This window comes from Solanum stenotomum, chromosome 8, assembly GCF_019186545.1.
Source record: "Solanum stenotomum isolate F172 chromosome 8, ASM1918654v1, whole genome shotgun sequence".
Classification (NCBI taxonomy): domain Eukaryota; kingdom Viridiplantae; phylum Streptophyta; class Magnoliopsida; order Solanales; family Solanaceae; genus Solanum; species Solanum stenotomum.
This window is the reverse complement of record NC_064289.1, coordinates 15,599,182-15,617,520: the sequence shown is the minus strand read 5'-3', so window position 1 is coordinate 15,617,520 and position 18,339 is coordinate 15,599,182. Positions and strand designations below refer to the sequence as shown.

General features: G+C 27.4%; 1 protein-coding gene across 1 annotated transcript; it reads left to right on the top strand.

The window, feature by feature from the left end:
* Nucleotides 1–15,989: 15,989 nt before the first annotated feature.
* On the top strand, nt 15,990–17,834 carry LOC125875024 (uncharacterized). Its single transcript, XM_049556078.1, has 3 exons — nt 15,990–16,589; nt 17,304–17,425; nt 17,526–17,834. Exons 1-3 carry the CDS (start codon nt 16,179–16,181, stop codon nt 17,674–17,676), a joined length of 684 nt encoding a protein of 227 aa, XP_049412035.1. The 5' UTR covers nt 15,990–16,178; the 3' UTR covers nt 17,677–17,834.
* The last annotated feature ends 505 nt before the right edge of the window (nt 17,835–18,339 follow it).

The following is an 18,339-nucleotide window of genomic DNA, read 5'->3' as shown; positions in this document are numbered from 1 at the left end:
GAAATAAAACAGGAAGTAAAGCACCAAAGTCAAGTGAGATGGGACAAAAGAAAGAACATTAGGTGTTTCTTTTGTTTCAGTTTTTTGTAAAAAACAAACATTATTAAGGTCCCAATATTTGCACATTTGAAATCGTTTCGTGACTTACTATATGATAATTCATGAGGAGACTTTCATATTATTCTCTCGAGGAAGAGACTTTAATGTGTGACAAATATGGTTGCTCTTAACGAGACGAACCCCATTTGAGCAGTGTCTTTTTTAAAGTGTAACTAACATTTTCATTTAACAAAAATTAACAGGTTATGTGCAAGCTATGTGACAAACTTGGACTCAGGCTCTCATCTCAATCGAGCCTCGAGGCGGGTTCACTATTATAATTTATAGTTACAGATTTGGTAAAATTTAGTAATTTTGATTCAAATTTTATATTTTTATAAACAAAAATAATGAATATAAATCATTTATCTAAAATTCAACAAAACAAAAAAGTACTAAAAAATTTTAATCAGCCTATCGATTCTCACTGCCATATTTACCAACATTATTTATACCATTGAATTTGTGATCAGAAAAAGCAACCAACTAGTGTTAATGATTGCATGCGGGGTCTTTAATTACTTGACACTACACTCACACAGGGGCGGATCTATAGTGTATCCAGGGGGTCATCCGACCCCCCTCGAAAAAAAAATTACACTATATATATAAGATCAATTTTTTTGTGTACGTGTATATATTTAAAATTGAACCCCCTGAGAATATGTCAAAGTAGTAGCTCAATGGTTTATGGGAGTTAGGATTCAGCCAATGTGAGCTTTGGGTCACGGGTTCAATTCCAGGCAACAACATTTTTTTTATTTGAACCCCCTTGATAGAATTCCTGCCTCCGCCACTGCGCTCACATGAGTCTCTTCTACAAAAGTTGTACTCACAGGCTATTTACTACTCTTACTCATTATCAGTACTCGTATACCGTCAAATCTCTTTATAATAATATTGCTTTGCCTCGATAATTATTAAGTATTACTATAATAAAGTTTGTTAAATGAAATATAGAGATTCAAATGCATTTGACATTCGGAAAAAAACAAAAAAAAATAATTTGAATTTTGATGGTGGGGACCCAAGAAAACATGAAATGTCATTCCCAAAGCGTAGCTAGGCTTTGGTTGCATGGCAAGAAGAACACAACACAACACAAGACTGAATAGTGAATGGTTCCCTAGAAATCAGTGTAAAGTTCACGAGAAGCAAGATTACTGTTTCTGAACACTATTTTGTCTCTTTCATTATAGGATTACTATGCCTCTTCTCTAAAACAGATTAATTACTTCCACCCTTTATTTTTAGTTGCCATTTATTTGAATTTTATTTTTATTTGTCATTTTGACATATTAAAAAAATATAATTATTTTTTTATATTTTATTCTTAATATTAAATATTTACTCTTCAAATTATTTTGCAACACCTAATACTCTCTCTCTGTCTAATAATAATTGTTCACTATTAACTTGACATACTCCTTAAGAAACAATAAATAATATGGAAAATATTATTAGGAAAAATCCTTTTGGCTAGAATGATATTTTACCTATATTATTTTACCCTTTTAACTTTAATACATTTTAATCAAAAAATGAAAAAAAGACCAGTTCATTTTAAAATTAAAAAAATATTATAATTTTTAAAAATTTCTGGCCAAATTTTGTTTTCTGGCCATTTAGCATTACCCATATTATTATATTATCCTTTGACTTTATTAAATTTAATGCTTTGAAAAACGTGTTAGATAATAAATAGTACTCCCTCCATTTCAAATTAGTTGAATTGTTGAGGTGTTTCACACCCTTTAAGACAAAAAAAAAAAGATTAAGACATAAATTAGGCATAACTTTCCATTTTTACCCTTATTAATTATTATCAAATTTATGATTAAAATAACTAAACATTAATAAATAACTAATTCCAATACTGACTAATGAAGGGTAAAATTGGAAGAACATTCTAAAAATAGTCTTGAAAATTGAACGATTAAGTTAATTTGATAAATAAAAAATGTCTCAACAATTCAATTAATATGAAATGGAGGAAGTATAGTAAGGGTAAAGCAGGTACAAAAGGTAAATTATCTCTTGATTTTTTAAATTGGATAAATATAAATAAATAATTATTTTTAATAGTGGACAACTATAGTTGGACGGATGAATTACTAAATATTAGTTAAAAGGAATAATGTGTAAAATACCTATATTAATACTTTTATGTAAGTTTAATGAATATAGTGACAAGTTAAAAGGGAGTAACTTTATGACTATGCTTCATTAATTGCTTTGTATGTACTCCCTTCGAATTCAGTTATGTAATCCCTTCGATTTTTATGAGACAGAAGATCAATAACTTTAATGTTTAAATTATATTTTAAGAGTAAACTATTAAGTTGACATTTAAAAAATAATAACTTTTCTGAAAGCAATATTTTATAGTTAATACGTATACAATTTTCATGTGTATATGGAAGAAAGGAAATGTGATACAATGAGATTCACGAATGGGATAAAAAGTGATTCAAATTGGAAAAAATATATTTAGATATGATTTGGTTTTATATTTTTTAAAAGTCGGCAATATTTAGTTTGGTTTTGATTTTATTAAAAAATCGTAGAAATAACTTAATCGAACCGATAAATTATATATACAATATATTTTATAATTATACATACATAATACATTAGTTTTTATGAACAATTATATATATCTCATATTTGTTTCCATCAAAATTTGTTTATAAATTATTTATGAAAGCATAACACCCAAAATGAAAGCATTTATCTTATTGCTTTCATTAATATGAATGTCTATGGCAGTTTTTGGTGGGATTAAGAATATCCTTGTCTAGGTCAAAGTGGTGAATTTTAAAACTTTATTATTTAGAAAAAATTCAGTGATCAGAACGCTGTCGGTTGTTCTAACCATTTTCTTTTTTAATGAATTGTTGTATTTTTTCCTCTTGAATGAATCATTTATTTTATATGTATATAATTAATAACTGAATCAAATCGAATCCAATAATAACTAAACCAATAAATATGTATTATATTTAATTGATTTTAATTATTTTAAAACTAACTGAATTGATTTGATTTTAATTTCAACCGATAACATATTCTAATGGCCAAACACATACACAACTCCTTAAACTTGCCCTCATTTCATTTTGGCACTCCAACTTAGCCTTGTTCCATTTTAACTCTTAAACTCAATATTTTTATGTACCATTTTAACATTTATACTAATTTTTATGATTTATTTTTATTTATGTTCTTCAATTGTAATTTCTTATTTTAAAAAAAAATAGACGTGTGCCTGTTAATTTTCGTAAAAAAATTAAACATTCGCGAACGAACATAAAATTTTTCAAACAATAATATTATTTTTTTGATATTTCTCTGTATTTTTGCATGAAAATAAATTGACGAAAGTTTTTTGATTTTGTTTCTTAAATATTCAAATAAATTAAATAACACTACTTATTTATTTTTTCTTATCATCTAGGCTATCTAAATTTAACGCAAATACTCACTTTTAATTTTTAATATAATCAATACGAATAAAAAAACTCATCTTCAAAAAGACTCGACTAACTTTGTTAATAACACTACTAAAAAAAGACTTTTGTTCATTGCTAATAACACTACTAAACAATGTTAAAACTCGACTGACTTTGTTAGGTTTGTCGTTGATTTTAAAGAAAGAAAATCAACACAATTTTGTAGGTTATTTTTCACACAAAAATTCGTAACACTCTTAAAAAGAAATTATTATTTTTTAAAAAGAATTATTTTTTGTTAATTTTTAATTTTTTAACTAAAATTAACTGACACGTGTCGATTTAATAAGAAGTTGCAATTGAAGAATATATATAAAAATAAAGAAACCATAAAAATAGTATTTTGTGTTAAAATGGTACATAAAAAATGGAGTTTAAGGGTTAAAATGGAACAAGACTAAGATAAAGTGTCAAAATAAAAAAGGCCAAATACATAAACAGATCCCTAAACTTGTTGGGTTTTTCCCCTCAGGTACCTCAACTATGCCATTTTCCTATTGAATCATTGAACCACCCATAATTTGTTCCTTTTAAACACCGTTAGCTAATGTGGAACCAAACGTGATCTCACGTCGCTTGAGCGCGTGAAGACGCTTTAAAGTCGCTGATGTGGATCCTGCACCACCCATCAACGATCTTCTTCCCCCTTTTAACCCTAATTTCTCCCCTTCTTCTCTTATTTCTCCACTTTTGTTTCTCTTCATCGTTATTTCTCCTCTTTAGCTCATTAGTCTTATTCATTGATTCTTCTTAATCATCAAGTTCCAATGTCGAAGTTATTTTTTTATCGATTTCTTCTTCTTCAACTGCAAATGTGCTATCGGGTTCACTCTCCTAAAACGCATGAAAACAATTAGAAATAATATTTTTTTCTTTTTCTTTCCAACTTATATAGCTAAATTAATAAATAATAATAATTAATATATTAAAAAAGAAGAAGGAAGGAACGTCTTTCTCATCTTCCTCTGCAATTATTCCATTTCTCTTTACACACCCCACCCCCTCCACCTCTCCCTCGCCCTCTTTAATTTGTCTACTACTTTTTCGTTCTATTTATGTTATTTTATGTAGATCAGATTAAAGTCTCAAATATTTTGGTGAAGCTCTATTGTTTCCAATGAAAATAATATTCCGGCGAATTGGGGGGAAATGAAGGGGCTTTAGTTTTTAGGTTTGATGATTGAATATGTGGCGCTAACGTGTAATTGGGTTGAAGTATGATTGGTTGGAATTTCCATGTGGGGAAGGTTGATCTCACGCGCACAATCACCAAAAAATATTTGTTGAAGTTTGGTTCCACATTAGCCAACGGTGTTTAAAAGAAACAAATTATGGGTGGTTCAATGATTCAATAGGAAAATAGCATAGTTGAGGTACCTGAGGGGAAAAACCCAACAAGTTTAAGATTTGTTTATGTATTTGGCCAATAAAAAATGTGAACAAGTTAGAGGGGCTATATATGTATTTGACCTATTCTAATCGACCCATAAATACCGCAATATCATACCTTCATACTTAACCAAAAAGCAGAAAAGGGAAACTGGAAGCTGGTTGAATTGGAACAAGACTGGAGAAAATGAAGAAAAAGGAAAATTGGAGAAAAGGACAAAAATGGTAATTTATTTCTGTGTAATAACAGTAGTTATAGAATTTAACAAAAAAATAATAATCATCCGTCCATTTTACTTGTCACGTATTTTTAAAATAAATTTTTCTTTACTTTTGATATATCATATTAAAAAATTTTAAAAAATCATATTTTACCTTTAACATTAAATAAATTTTTTTCAATATTTTTTTTCAAAATATCATTTAATAGAGATAGCTTGATAAAATACATATATTAATAATTATTTGTTCAATAAATATATCAAATCAAACATTGACAAATAAAAATAAACAAACGAATTAAAAAATAAAAAGTAGTAAAAGGAAGGACCGGGAACCTAAATAAGCCACAAAAACATAAAAGTGACCAAAATAAGCCACTACTTTAGGAAGTAACTAAAATAGGCTTAGTGGAAGAAAAAATTCCACTTTATCTAATATTCTAAACGTTTTCCGTTAGTCTCATAACGTGTATATTTTAATATATAACGGAATTATTTTCTACACTATATAAAATGGAACTATTTCTTCCACTTTATAAAGTGGAACTTTTTCTTACACTTTACAAAGTGGAAGAGAAAATTCCACTTTACAAAGAGGAATATTTTCACGTTTTTATCTCTTTTGCGGTGTTTGTCATACAATTATATTGATTTGACATATCATAAAAATGAAAAAAATTATTACACTATGTATTTTTATTTTTTTATTCTGAAAAATCCTCCAATCTCTATTTAAGGAGGACGTTCAAACATTAACTGGTAGCACCTACAACATACTTTCTATATTTGTTCATTTCAATCTAAAAAAAAAATGTCTTATAAACCAAAAGTTAGAGTTTTGATTTATTGGGATGGCAAAATTATATATGATGGAAATACCGTTTATTATAATTGTCCTCCCAAACACAATGCTAAATATTCAATTAATGTCCGATATCATAAATTTCTTTCATCAATTTATAAAAGAATGGGTATAAACAGTATTGTTTATAATTTGATTATAGTCGTAAAATACCCTACTTCATTTTTATCACAAGGACAAGTAAATTTTGGAGAGTGGATTATCTATAATGACGAATCGTTGACCAACTTTTTGAGGGTTCCAGATGACTACATAGATCAAATCAAGTTAACAATACTTGAAATCTATGTTAGGAAGGAGCCTAAGACTAGTCAACAACGTTCTCCTTTATCGGTCAATGTCCATCCACTTTATAAAAAGTGTAATAAAAAGTTCCACTTTATAATGTGTAAGAAAAAGTTTCACTTTATAAAGTGTAAGAAATAGTTTCATTTTATAAAGTGTAGAAAATAATTTTGTTATATATTAAAATATACACGTTATGAGGCTAACGGAAAACGTTTAGAATATTAGATAAAGTGGAATTTTTTCTTTCACTAAGCCTATTTTAGTTACTTTCTAAAATAATGACTTATTTTGATCACTTTTATATTTTTGTGGCTTATTTAGGTTCCCAGTTCTAAAAGGAAAGGAGTAGACCCAGCGAGTTCAGCGGGAGCAATTATTTGGAACTGCTCCTTATTGACCGCTATCTTCCAATATAAGCTCAATTCACGAGGGAACACTTTTTCACATTTCTTAGTAAAAGTAAAAATAAATATAATTACTTATTTTCTCTGTCCACTTTTATTTATTAAGCTGTATTTTTTGAAAATTAATTTAACTAATTTTTCAAGTTAAATTATATTATATTAATTTAATATTTTAGATTAAAAATTTAAATATTAAAAAATTATACAAAAATACTATAAATTATATTTTTTAGCATATCAATATGATGAAAGAATACATAGTGAAATGTTAGTCAATTTTTTTTATAGTTTAAGTTTAAAAAAAGAAAACTATGAAAATTAAAAGTGGACGGAGATAGTACTATTAGTGTACGTCTCCTATATCATTTTAACAGGTAGTTTTAATTTTTTTAAATCCCAAATAGAGTTAAAATATCGATTATGTGATTGTCTGAATTTAATGATTTTGATTCAAATTTTATATTTATCTCATACCCCCTTAAAACTAATTTCAATTCGAATTTTATTTAGACATACAATTTGAGTTTTGATTTTTGTACATTTTTCTTATGAATATGAAAATGTTATAATTTGTGAAAACTATTAAAAATTATTTGATTCTTATATAATTTTATCAAATGAATAAATTATAATCTAAAGATATGGTTTTAAAAAATTTTAAGACTACGAGTTAAAAACAGATGTCTTTAGGTTCTTTTTATAAATAAATGTTATTAATTACATATAACTTTCTCTATCTCAATTTGTGTTACAGTAACATCAGATGACTTGACACAAATTTTAAAAGAATAAATAAATTATTTTTTTTTCTAAAACACACATTGACATTTGCGTACCAATAAGCGATTCTATTAAGGATAAAATAAAAAACAATTAAAATTAGATTATTTTTAGTTATAGGAAAATGACAATTTTGGGGGCATGACCTAATAAATTAGGACAAAAAAAAGTATTATAAACTTTCGAATATACATTTGACAAAACATTATTGATCCAATAAATCAACTATAATGACTAAGTACTTTTTGATTAAAAAAATTCCCCCATGGATGATAGTCTTTTCACATAGAGCATGGTCTATTTGTTTATTTATTGCAAAATTTAAAATTATAATTTTTTTTTTTTTTTGTAAAATATAAACACATGATCAATTTTATATTTGAAAAAGAAATCGCAATTTAGAATTCAATTTATTTATTTTTTAGAGAAGTTGAGATTTCAAATCATGATTTGAAGTAAAAGTTGAAATTTTGTGCAAATTTTATAAACAAACGTTGCTATAAAATCAAAACTTGAAATCGTGCTTTCAACTTCTATGGTCAAACATCTACTTAAAAATCCATTGAATATATCTAAATTATTTAGACCTAAGTAAATTAAAAGAAAATCAATTCTGAACCCATAATTAAGCTTTAAATTCAGACCCCACCATTACTTTTCATGCCTATTATATTAAGAAAAAGAAAATAATAAACATAACGTTCAATTTATAAAATTACCTCTATTTACTAAGTATTCTTTAAAAATTCAAATTAAAAAAATCACTTCTTTAATATTAAAGGTGTATAGCTAGAAATAATTGCCTTCAATCTTAAATTTCTAAATTAACAATATTTTTGGAAGGGGACAAAGGGAGTAGTGAGGTAATTAGTTGCATTTACCAATAAGAAAATTTCTTAACTAAAGTTGAATTTCCCTGTTAAATTTTAGGCCAAGAACAAAAAAAAAGATAATTATAGTAGTAATATTTATCTTTTACAAAAAAAAAATAAATTATCAATGTACAATCAAAATTTATTGTTCACATTAATTTCTCAGTTTAATAATGGCCAAATTCACGAGGGTCCACTTCTGACAATTTTAGGTTAATGAGTAAATACTCACTCGGCCTTTTCAAATTTTACTGAGGAGATATAAGATAATTTAAACAAAGATTAAGATTACAAAAGTTAACGCTTTAAGGAGGATGTCGAATTCTTAAAATTACAATTCATTATTTTAAGTTTACGCACACTTATTTAAACCTACTGAAACTCAAAAGAGTTAACGAAATTTACCTTGAGTGAATTGAGTCAAGAATTTATCAGAATTAGTCTCTCGGATAAAAATAAAAGAGATGTATTGAGTATATGCTAAGTTTGACATGAATTGTTAGTTTCATCTTCAAATTATTGACAGTCTCAAAAATACTCTTTATTTTGACTAGTTAAACTTAAATACACGTCAAATGTTATAATATGAGTAAAATACACATTTAAATTCTTGTCAAATTTAAGAGTGTTTTCAATACTTTATTTAATCTTTTCCTAAGAACATCATGCTCCTACAAAAGTTTAAGACCACTTATTATGTCATGTGATATATTAGAAGTGTATTTAAATTTAGTTAATTAATTAAAAAATATTTTTACAATTACTAATAATTCATAAATAAAATTAATAATATACACAAATTTCAAAGATATTTTTTTGATACAAAATATTTGCGTACACTTCATCCCTTTGGACCACACTTGTGGTTGTGAAATTAATTAGATTATTGCTGTTGGTGTTTCGTAAGTAATATAAAAGTAAAAAATTCTGTGAGTAATTTTACTGAGTTAATTTGTTTTATTTATGTATTTAGTAAAAGGCTGGCATGGCAGTTTCCACACTCAAATGTCTGACTCAATAAATGAACAAGTTAAAACCAAAATCATCAATGACACATCAGATCATGCAACTTGTTGTTTCTTAATTGACACTTTTGCCCTTTTATTATCAAAAAATCAAAATCATGATTTTTTTAATTATTTTCTTTTATGAAAACAAAAATGACAAAAACATTAATCGAATATTTGTTTATCTTCTTTTTTCAAACCCCAAAAGTAAAATAAAATTACACATGAATTGGGGTGTTATAATTAGTGATTAGAAGTTAGAACTTCTAAAGAATAAGAAAATTCTTGTTAGAAGGGTCACTTTTTAAATGAACTCTATAATGAACGAATTCAAATCTTAATATAAATATCAAACACTACGTAAAAAAATAAATAAATTTAAATTTAATTAAATTCTAATATAAATATGGAACATCGCGTGAAAAAAGGGTTAATAAGAAATGCAAGAACATATGTTGGGTGCTAACCATATAAAATGTCTTCTCTAAGATTCTCTACTTTTATATAGCCTCGGTTAGTGAGAAAAAGCTCTTTTATTTTCTGAAAATTCCTCTATGCTTTATAATTAGATTCTCTCCTCCCATTTCAGTATAAATAGGCGTAATATATAAATATATTTTTAAATTTGGTCTTATATGTTATCTGTATTTTTTAATTTTGAATACTGGTATATATTTGAAGAAGTAGACATATAAATTTTACGTAGCATAATACACATTGGACATTCTAGAGGATCACAAATTGTCAGGTAGAATATCACCAAGATTGTGTGTGTTAACTCATTCAATTAAAGTTAAAGAATACAGTTATCAATTAAAGCTAAATTAAAGTATTTAAAAAAAATTGGCTGAAGTTCGGAGAAAAAAATATTTTTAAAAATTGAGTCGGACATGAATTTTATATGGAAAAAGGTTAGAAAGCAAAGTAAATTCTATTCTCAAATCAGATTTTCAACATTAAAGGTTGCATCAATAGACTAGATTATAAAACAAACACTTACATAATTAACTTTTTTCAAATATTATATTCATAAAACGAGCAAATATTAAATTATTGAACAAAAATATTGTGGGGGTGCTGTCGAAACATTGAATGTGGTAAACTGGTAATAGTGTTGACAATACTAATGTTAATTAATGACAATTAGCAAGGCAAAGACAAAAACGAAGCAGTAGAACATGATTTACGCATAATATGTATGCATAAATGAGGTACCTATGATATTATAGGTATTAATAAAATACAATTAGAATCTAATTACATTTGTTTAATTTGCAATTGGATCATTAAAGCCTAATGTTATAAGTATGAAAGTATGAACACCGAAGTAATGAAATAATTGTAGCTTTTAAAAAAAAAAAATTGCCTTAATTTTGTTTTTTCCACGTCAACAATATCTACGAAAATATGATTGCATTTTGGTAGAGTGACTCTTAGGTAAAATGATAAATGAGTGACTTTTCTGTTACCGAACAAAATTGAGTGATTTTTACATTGCAAAACAAAATTTAATGACTTTATGAAATAAAAATTACTCGGTGATCCATAAATTAAAACACACACAAAAAAAATGAACATTTTCTCATGTTATTCTCCCTATCAAACTACTTTAATTTTTAGATAATTAAACAATCGACTTGTTAAATTTTCTTATTGATGAGTGACTAAGGGAAAAGGGAAGATGGGCTATCATTCATGTAGCTCTTATTAGAATCAAATTCAACATTTGAACACAAAATGTTTGAATTTAAAAATTTATCATAGTTTATGTGATTTATAAAGTTTATAATCTATTATTTGCATACATTTATTTAAGAGAAAAGGGGAAAATATTTCAAACTATTCAAAATATGATAGCTATATCTTTTGTTATGTTTTTTTATTTAAAAATATATTTATAGTAAGTTAACTAGTTAAAAAAAAATCTCCAACTGATTAAATAGCTCAAAAATATACTCCCTACTAACGTTGTCTGTAAACCGATAAACCATGTGAGCTGGTTAGCCCTGACCCTAATTTTTACTGCTTTCTTTTGTAATTTTTTTTTAAAAAAATAAAAATTAAAAAGAATCAAAAATTAATTTCAATAATGCTTTTTCCCATTTATTGAAATGATTACGTTTTGAGATTTGATACAAAAAGTTAAATACTTGTACTACTTGCTTAACTATTTATGCAACTTTCTCAGTTTGCAATTAGCAAAGGCTGCAAACTATTTGAATTCTATTATATTCAGACTTGATAACATGGAAAAAGATATTTGGACGAGTCTAATCAGAATATAGTCAAGATAATCATTATCACAACAAGAAAATAAAAGGAACAAACAAACAAAAAAGAAAAGAATTATTTTTTGGATTTGTAAATAAGAACAAATCTGTACTTTCTTTTCTTATTGTTTTTTTAGAAAAATTTTGAAAAAGAAGAAGATTTTTTTTTTTGAAGAAGTAAAATTTGTCATAAATTCTTAAGATCCAATAGCATAAAATTAATTAAAGACATTTAATTTTGATTAACTATTTGGGAAAGAAAGGGCTATGATCTGGTGTTTGATTTAATTATGATACACAGAGGAATTATAATTTGTATTAATTGTTTTTAATTATTTATTAGATAACGATAATTTCATATGTTATTCATTGTGTTCTAAACGTAATATATTTATATATTTGATAAAATTCTTAATATAAATATAATGTTTAAGCAAAAATTACTAACTTCAGCTGGCTCGTACCTGAGATTCTTACTCCGCCCTTACTAGATGAAAATAAGAATTGAAAGGTACTCACTTACACATAATTGTGTACATTATTCAAGATTTGGTAACATGAAAAAATGATGTGATTTGATTAAATTGCACTATAATGTAAAATTATTGATTTAAACTTAAATAATAATTTTAGTTCCTAGTTGCAACTAAAACTAGTGCATAGTATTAATTGCAATATATTAGTACTTAGTAGCATTTAACTCATTAATTAAAATAATATTAGTTCGGTTCCTCTACAATCTCCAGGAAGGTGATATTCTAATTATATTAGATGGGATCATAATCCCTTTAAATTATAGATCTGACATCTACAAACCTTGACCAATTGAATCGATTATTGTCACTAACTCACAATTTCTAAGATTTACCTCTAAATTCGTGGCTTATTTTACATATTAGAAATGGGAATCCGTATCTGCATTGGTCCAATATATATTACTTTTTCTATTTTAATTTATGTGATACTGTTGTAATTCAGAGAAATCATTCTAATTTTATTATGATTTTTAAAATTTTCAAGTTATTAATCATGGTGATTTATAGTGTTTTTTATATAATTTTCAATAATATATATTACTTCGTATGTATCAATTTACATGGGTCAAATAGAATTTCAAGAGTCGATCAAATTTTTATTTCTTTCAAATATTTTAAGTTGTTTATTATTGTGATTTATAGTGTTGTTTTAGGTCAATTTCAAATTATATATGTTACTTTTTATGTCCTAGTTTAGGTGATATCGATAGAATTTCGAGAATCAATTAATAAATTTATGTCTTTTAGAATTAAAATATTTAAGTTGTTAGTTATCATAATTTAAATAATTTTCTTAATGAAATATTTAAAATACTAAAAAATTCAAAAAATATATTAAAATGAAATTGTACAAAAATAATAGAAATATCCTTGCTAGAAGCAGACGCGTCGAATGAGAGGTGTTCGCTTCTAGATTTATGTATATAATAAAAATCTATTTTCAAACTCCGTCTATGTGAGTATTATCGTATTATCAATTTCAATTTTGAAAAAATAAATAAATTAATGTTGAGCTAACAATTAATGCGACAAATCCTCGTAATATACTTCATGTCCATCAATAGTTGTCCACTATTAACTTGGCACACCCTCTTAAGAAACTATAAATAGAAGGGTAATTTTACTATATCACCCTTTGAATATAATAAATACATCATCTTGAAAAATGTAATAGAGAAATGACTATAATTAATGATAAAGGTAAATTAGAAATTAAGCGTAAAATTATTCATGAATTTTATAAAGTAGACAAGTATTGTTAGACATATTTTTAGTATAGTAGACAAATATTGATGAACGGACAACAAATTTTTTCTTATTATACCCTTATTTACACTTCTTGAAAATTGTAAAAGTGTATGTTGTTTCCCTCCAATTTATTTCACTTGAATTCAAATAAGTGGTTGTAATTTTGAAGTGAAAAGTTGTCATAAGGGTAAAATTGTAACTTCACTGTGCTAATCATTATTATCTTAATCTGTGTGTCATTTCTAAAGTGGACAACTAAAAAGGAACAGATGGAGTAGCACTTAAATATGTCCACCTAATCACGTATCACATCGACGCCCGAATATAATGTGGGTAACAAATAATATCATATCAACAGTCAACACTCAAATAATGCAAAATAATATAATGATATAAATTAAGCTAACTACCGATCTGATAATTGTTGTAATCACATATTTTTCTTAGTATTTTTTTTTATCTCTGACATTGTATTTAACATACGTAGTACTCCATATATTTGATGCTTTAATATATTTTTGACACTCCTCAACTTTAACCATATATTTTCGATCAAATTTGAAAATTTATTGGACTATAAAGTTTAGATCAAATTTTGAAAACTCATCTTCAAAAACTTCAAAATTTTCACTCACAAATTTTTCAAAAAAAAATTCAAGTATAATGCATATTTAAACGTAACTTCAAAAACTTAAATTTTAAGTTTCAACTTTAATAGCGTCTAAGGTTGGTCACCGGACCGGGTTGTACCGGTACCATTCCGATTCGTTTCGGTCCGGTAGTCTTCGGGACGGAATGGGACACCGTGAACCGGTACACGGGACGGAACGGTTTCATGATTTGATATTGGTGTACCGGTACCGGTTTATCCTGGTTTATTTCGGTTTTGTTCCAGTCCAGTCCGGTTCCGGTTAATTATTTTTTATTAATTAATTTATATATATATATATATATATATATAACTTTCCCAATGTTTGATATTTGAAATGTTTGAAAAAAAAATGTTGAATAGATTGCTACTATTTTACTAATTGAAGAAAAAATAATATTAGAAGATCAAGTTGATTATAAAATATTTATTTATAACTTCAGTTTTAAAAAGTTAGAAAACAGACTTTAAATAAAATTATACATATAATTTTTCTTTGAAAAAAATAAAATAAATTACAATTTGGCTTTAGATCATCAATGATATTGATCCGCCCTTACTTTTAATGAGTTTGTGCAATGTAAATTCAAATTAGTTGATATTTCAAAACACATATCGAATGCATTGAGTGAGAAACATGAAACAATATATTTGTTAAGTAGTACTTTCTACGTTTTAAAATGGCTTGTTTTTCTTTCCTTTAATGTTCTTGTTTTTAGCAAAAAATTGCGTATAACATATTTTAATATTAAAATGTATTTTGATATATTTTATATATCTTTAAATAAATTTATAAAAACAATTCATATGACACGTTTCAGACTATAAGATTAAAATGTGTTTTGATATATTCTATATATCATTAATTAAATCTACAAGATTCAATTTTTTTTTCTTAAAATTTGTGTGATTGTGTCATTGTTTTATCCTTATTTTTATTTATTTTTTTAAATTACAAACTTAAGTTATTTAAATTACAAGTTATAAATATAACTTATAAGTTATAACATATTAATAAGTAATAACTTATAAATTTCAAAAGATTCAAATCTTGAAATTTGAAAACTAAGCTAAATTTTTTTATTAAACTTAAACTTAATAGGTAAAAATTTTTAGAAAAATATCTTTAAAATAAACTTAAGTAAAATTACATTATAATTTATAAATTTCAAAACTATTAATTTAAAGTATAAACTTAAAAAAATAAAAAAAAACATTCATATTTTCGTAATTAAAAAAATCAAAATAACTAAAAAACTTTTTATCATTTTTTGAAATAGCTAGATGTGTAGTCCCGTTTATCCTATCCCATTTCATTCCGAACCGTTCCGGTCCATTCCGATTCCATCCCGGTATATAGTGGGACGGGACGGAACCGAGAATCCGTCCCAATAATTCCGATCCGGTCAACAAATTGGTCAAACCATCCCGTTTCGTTCCGGTCCATTGCGCAGCCTTATAATAGTGTCTATGATCAAACAAAATTTTAAAGTTTTTCATTCTTGTAGTTAATCAAACAATAACTACAGCTGACTTCTATTTACCAAACACATTTTGTTTTTCTTTAAAAATCTTATTAACTTGATTGATTGTTTATCTAAACTTCCATCTTATTATCGAAATCTGATTATCCATGTACCCTAATTTTGAGAACAAATAAAATATTTTGTTTTGTTTCTGAACACAAAAGTGAAACGGCCGAGAGAGTGGCAGTAGTAGTTGGGCCATTTGTACAAAAGATTCGACTTCAGGCCCCTTAAAGAATCGACCAATTTCATCATCAAAACTGTCAGCATCTTCAATAAAATAATATATCTCACCACTCACCAGTATACAGCCATAACTAGCTCAGTCATACCCGTGACCCCCATTTTTGCCCCCTTCCACTAAACTCTACACCTACAATAAATTAACATTAAAATCATCACCAAACGAAACCCCATTTCATTATTCTACTCTTTATAGCACTTTCTTGTGTTGAATGAACAAAAAAAAAAAGTTGATATACATGTTTTGAGGTTGAGTTTGTATACAGTGAAAAATGACTATGAGTTCGAGTTCATTTATGAGGCAACTGAGTGGGAAAGAAGGGTGGAAATCGACGTCGAAGAGATGGGGCGGTGGGGGTGGAGGAAATTGGAAGCAAATGGAAGCTGGTTTTAACAATATGTGTGGAGGAGGAAATGGGTATAATGGTGGGTTGGTTATGAGGAAGAGAGTAATGGTGGTGGTGGATCAAAGTTCACATACGAAGCATGCTATGATGTGGGCTCTTACACATGTTACTAATAAAGGAGATATACTCACTCTTCTTCACATTGTACCTCATTCTTCGTCTTCTTCGTCTTCTCATTGTGCTAATAATAAGGGCTTTTCTTCTGATTCATCTTCTTCATCTGCTGCTCATCTTGCTAGTTCCCTTGGATCTCTGTGCAAGGCTTGTAAACCTGAAGTAAGTTCCGCCGGTACACCTTTTTGGGTTTCTTCTCATTATGCGCTCAAATTGCATTTGTCATTCTGCAAATAGTATGCATCTCATCTTTATTTTTTTCTTTGCCTATATATTTTTTCATATATATAAAAGAAAATGTTTTCATATGCACGCTAAAGCATCCTTAAGGGCATCCATTTCTGTGAAAGGATGAAGGTTTTTCCATCGTTTATTTTCCGGTGGTTACGCGGAGTTAAGAAGGGTTCAGGGTTCATCTGAACTACCTTGACGGAAAATTACACTATTTTTTTAATGCTACATTGCAGATGCTGAAGCCCTTCAACTTCTTCATGTGTTTATTTTTTTTAATATTTTGAATATTTTTTGTAAAAATTTCTAACTCCACGCCTCTTTCGTGCTCACTGTTCAATGTATTGTCTGTTCCTTTCAGATGCACGCAATAATAAAGAGGGGAAATCATTACTAGTGACAGTTTCTTCTTTTCCTTTTCAGATCTTTTTTTTTTTGGCTCTCAACCAAACAAAATTGCAGTAGTTTCGTTTACTGGCTTTTACATTTCCCTATTTTTATTTTTTATTTTCCCATAAACCAAACAAATTCATTTTAGCATTTATGACCTTATTGACTTTTTGTTCTAAGGTTGATTTTTATTTTCCCATAAACAAAACAAATTCATTTTTAGCATTTATGACCTTATTGACTTTTTGTTCTAAGGTTGAAGTGGAAGCACTAGTAATACAAGGACCAAAAATGGCAACAGTAATGAGCCAAGTGAAGAAGCTGGAGGTGTCTGTGTTAGTCTTGGGTCAGAAAAAACCCTCTTCTCTCTTTAGCTGGTAACTACATTTTTCATATTTCTTTAATTTCGTGTTCAGTCAAACTACGAGGATTTTTCCATTTAATTAATTTTGCAACTCTGGTACTACTACTCTACAGTCTGTGTGGGAGGAGCAGTGAAGAGGAATTTGTGGAACAATGCATCAACACATTGGATTGTTTGACAATAGGAGTAAGGAAGCAAAGCCAGGGTATGGGAGGGTACCTTATCAGCACTAGATGGCAGAAGAATTTCTGGCTCTTGGCCTAAGTTTTTAATTTAGGTTAGGAATTAATATTACTCACATAATAATTTGTGTAGAGAGCTTTCAGTACTAGTATTTCCTATGTAGCATTCCCTAAAAAACAAAAAATTACTCTTATGGTGTGTAATTTTAAATATATAAATATATCTAAATGCTAACTGAGAAGTTGTTATTTGTGCTAAATACAATTCTTGTGTTGTGGAGTATTGTTTCCCCTATTTCTATCAGTTAATTAACCAAATTGTTATGTACCTTTGTTTATGCTCCTTGCTTAAATGCTTGTATCATGCTTTAGCTAAATGGCATGCCTGTTTGGTAAACAAATAATTCTGAATCTCTTGGCTGAATACTTAACACAGAGTATATGAGACAGTTATAGATTGGTGTTTTGGATGAAGGGAAAAGGGCATTTAGGGTGTGTTTGGTGTGAAGACCCAACACCCGCTCCCAACTTCGACATGGGACCTAACTCCTGAACTCAACTCTCTATCCCGACCCCAACCTAGAACACGACTTTTGATCTCGACTTGGGACTCAACTACTTGATTCTACCCCAACTTCATTGGCCCCTAAATCTTAACACCTAAGAGTCATTCTTCCTTGTGTATGGCAAGAGTGGGCATATTGCTCATTTTGGTATATCATATATGGGCTGGTCAAGTTTGAAT

Bases quoted from the DNA above. Each gene is read 5' to 3' on its own strand.
- LOC125875024 (XM_049556078.1), top strand. From the start codon at position 16,179: ATGACTATGAGTTCGAGTTCATTTATGAGGCAACTGAGTGGGAAAGAA. The intron at 16,590-17,303 runs GTAAGTTCCGCC...TTTTGTTCTAAG, and splicing joins GCAAGGCTTGTAAACCTGAA to GTTGAAGTGGAAGCACTAGT. The intron at 17,426-17,525 runs GTAACTACATTT...ACTACTCTACAG, and splicing joins CCCTCTTCTCTCTTTAGCTG to TCTGTGTGGGAGGAGCAGTG.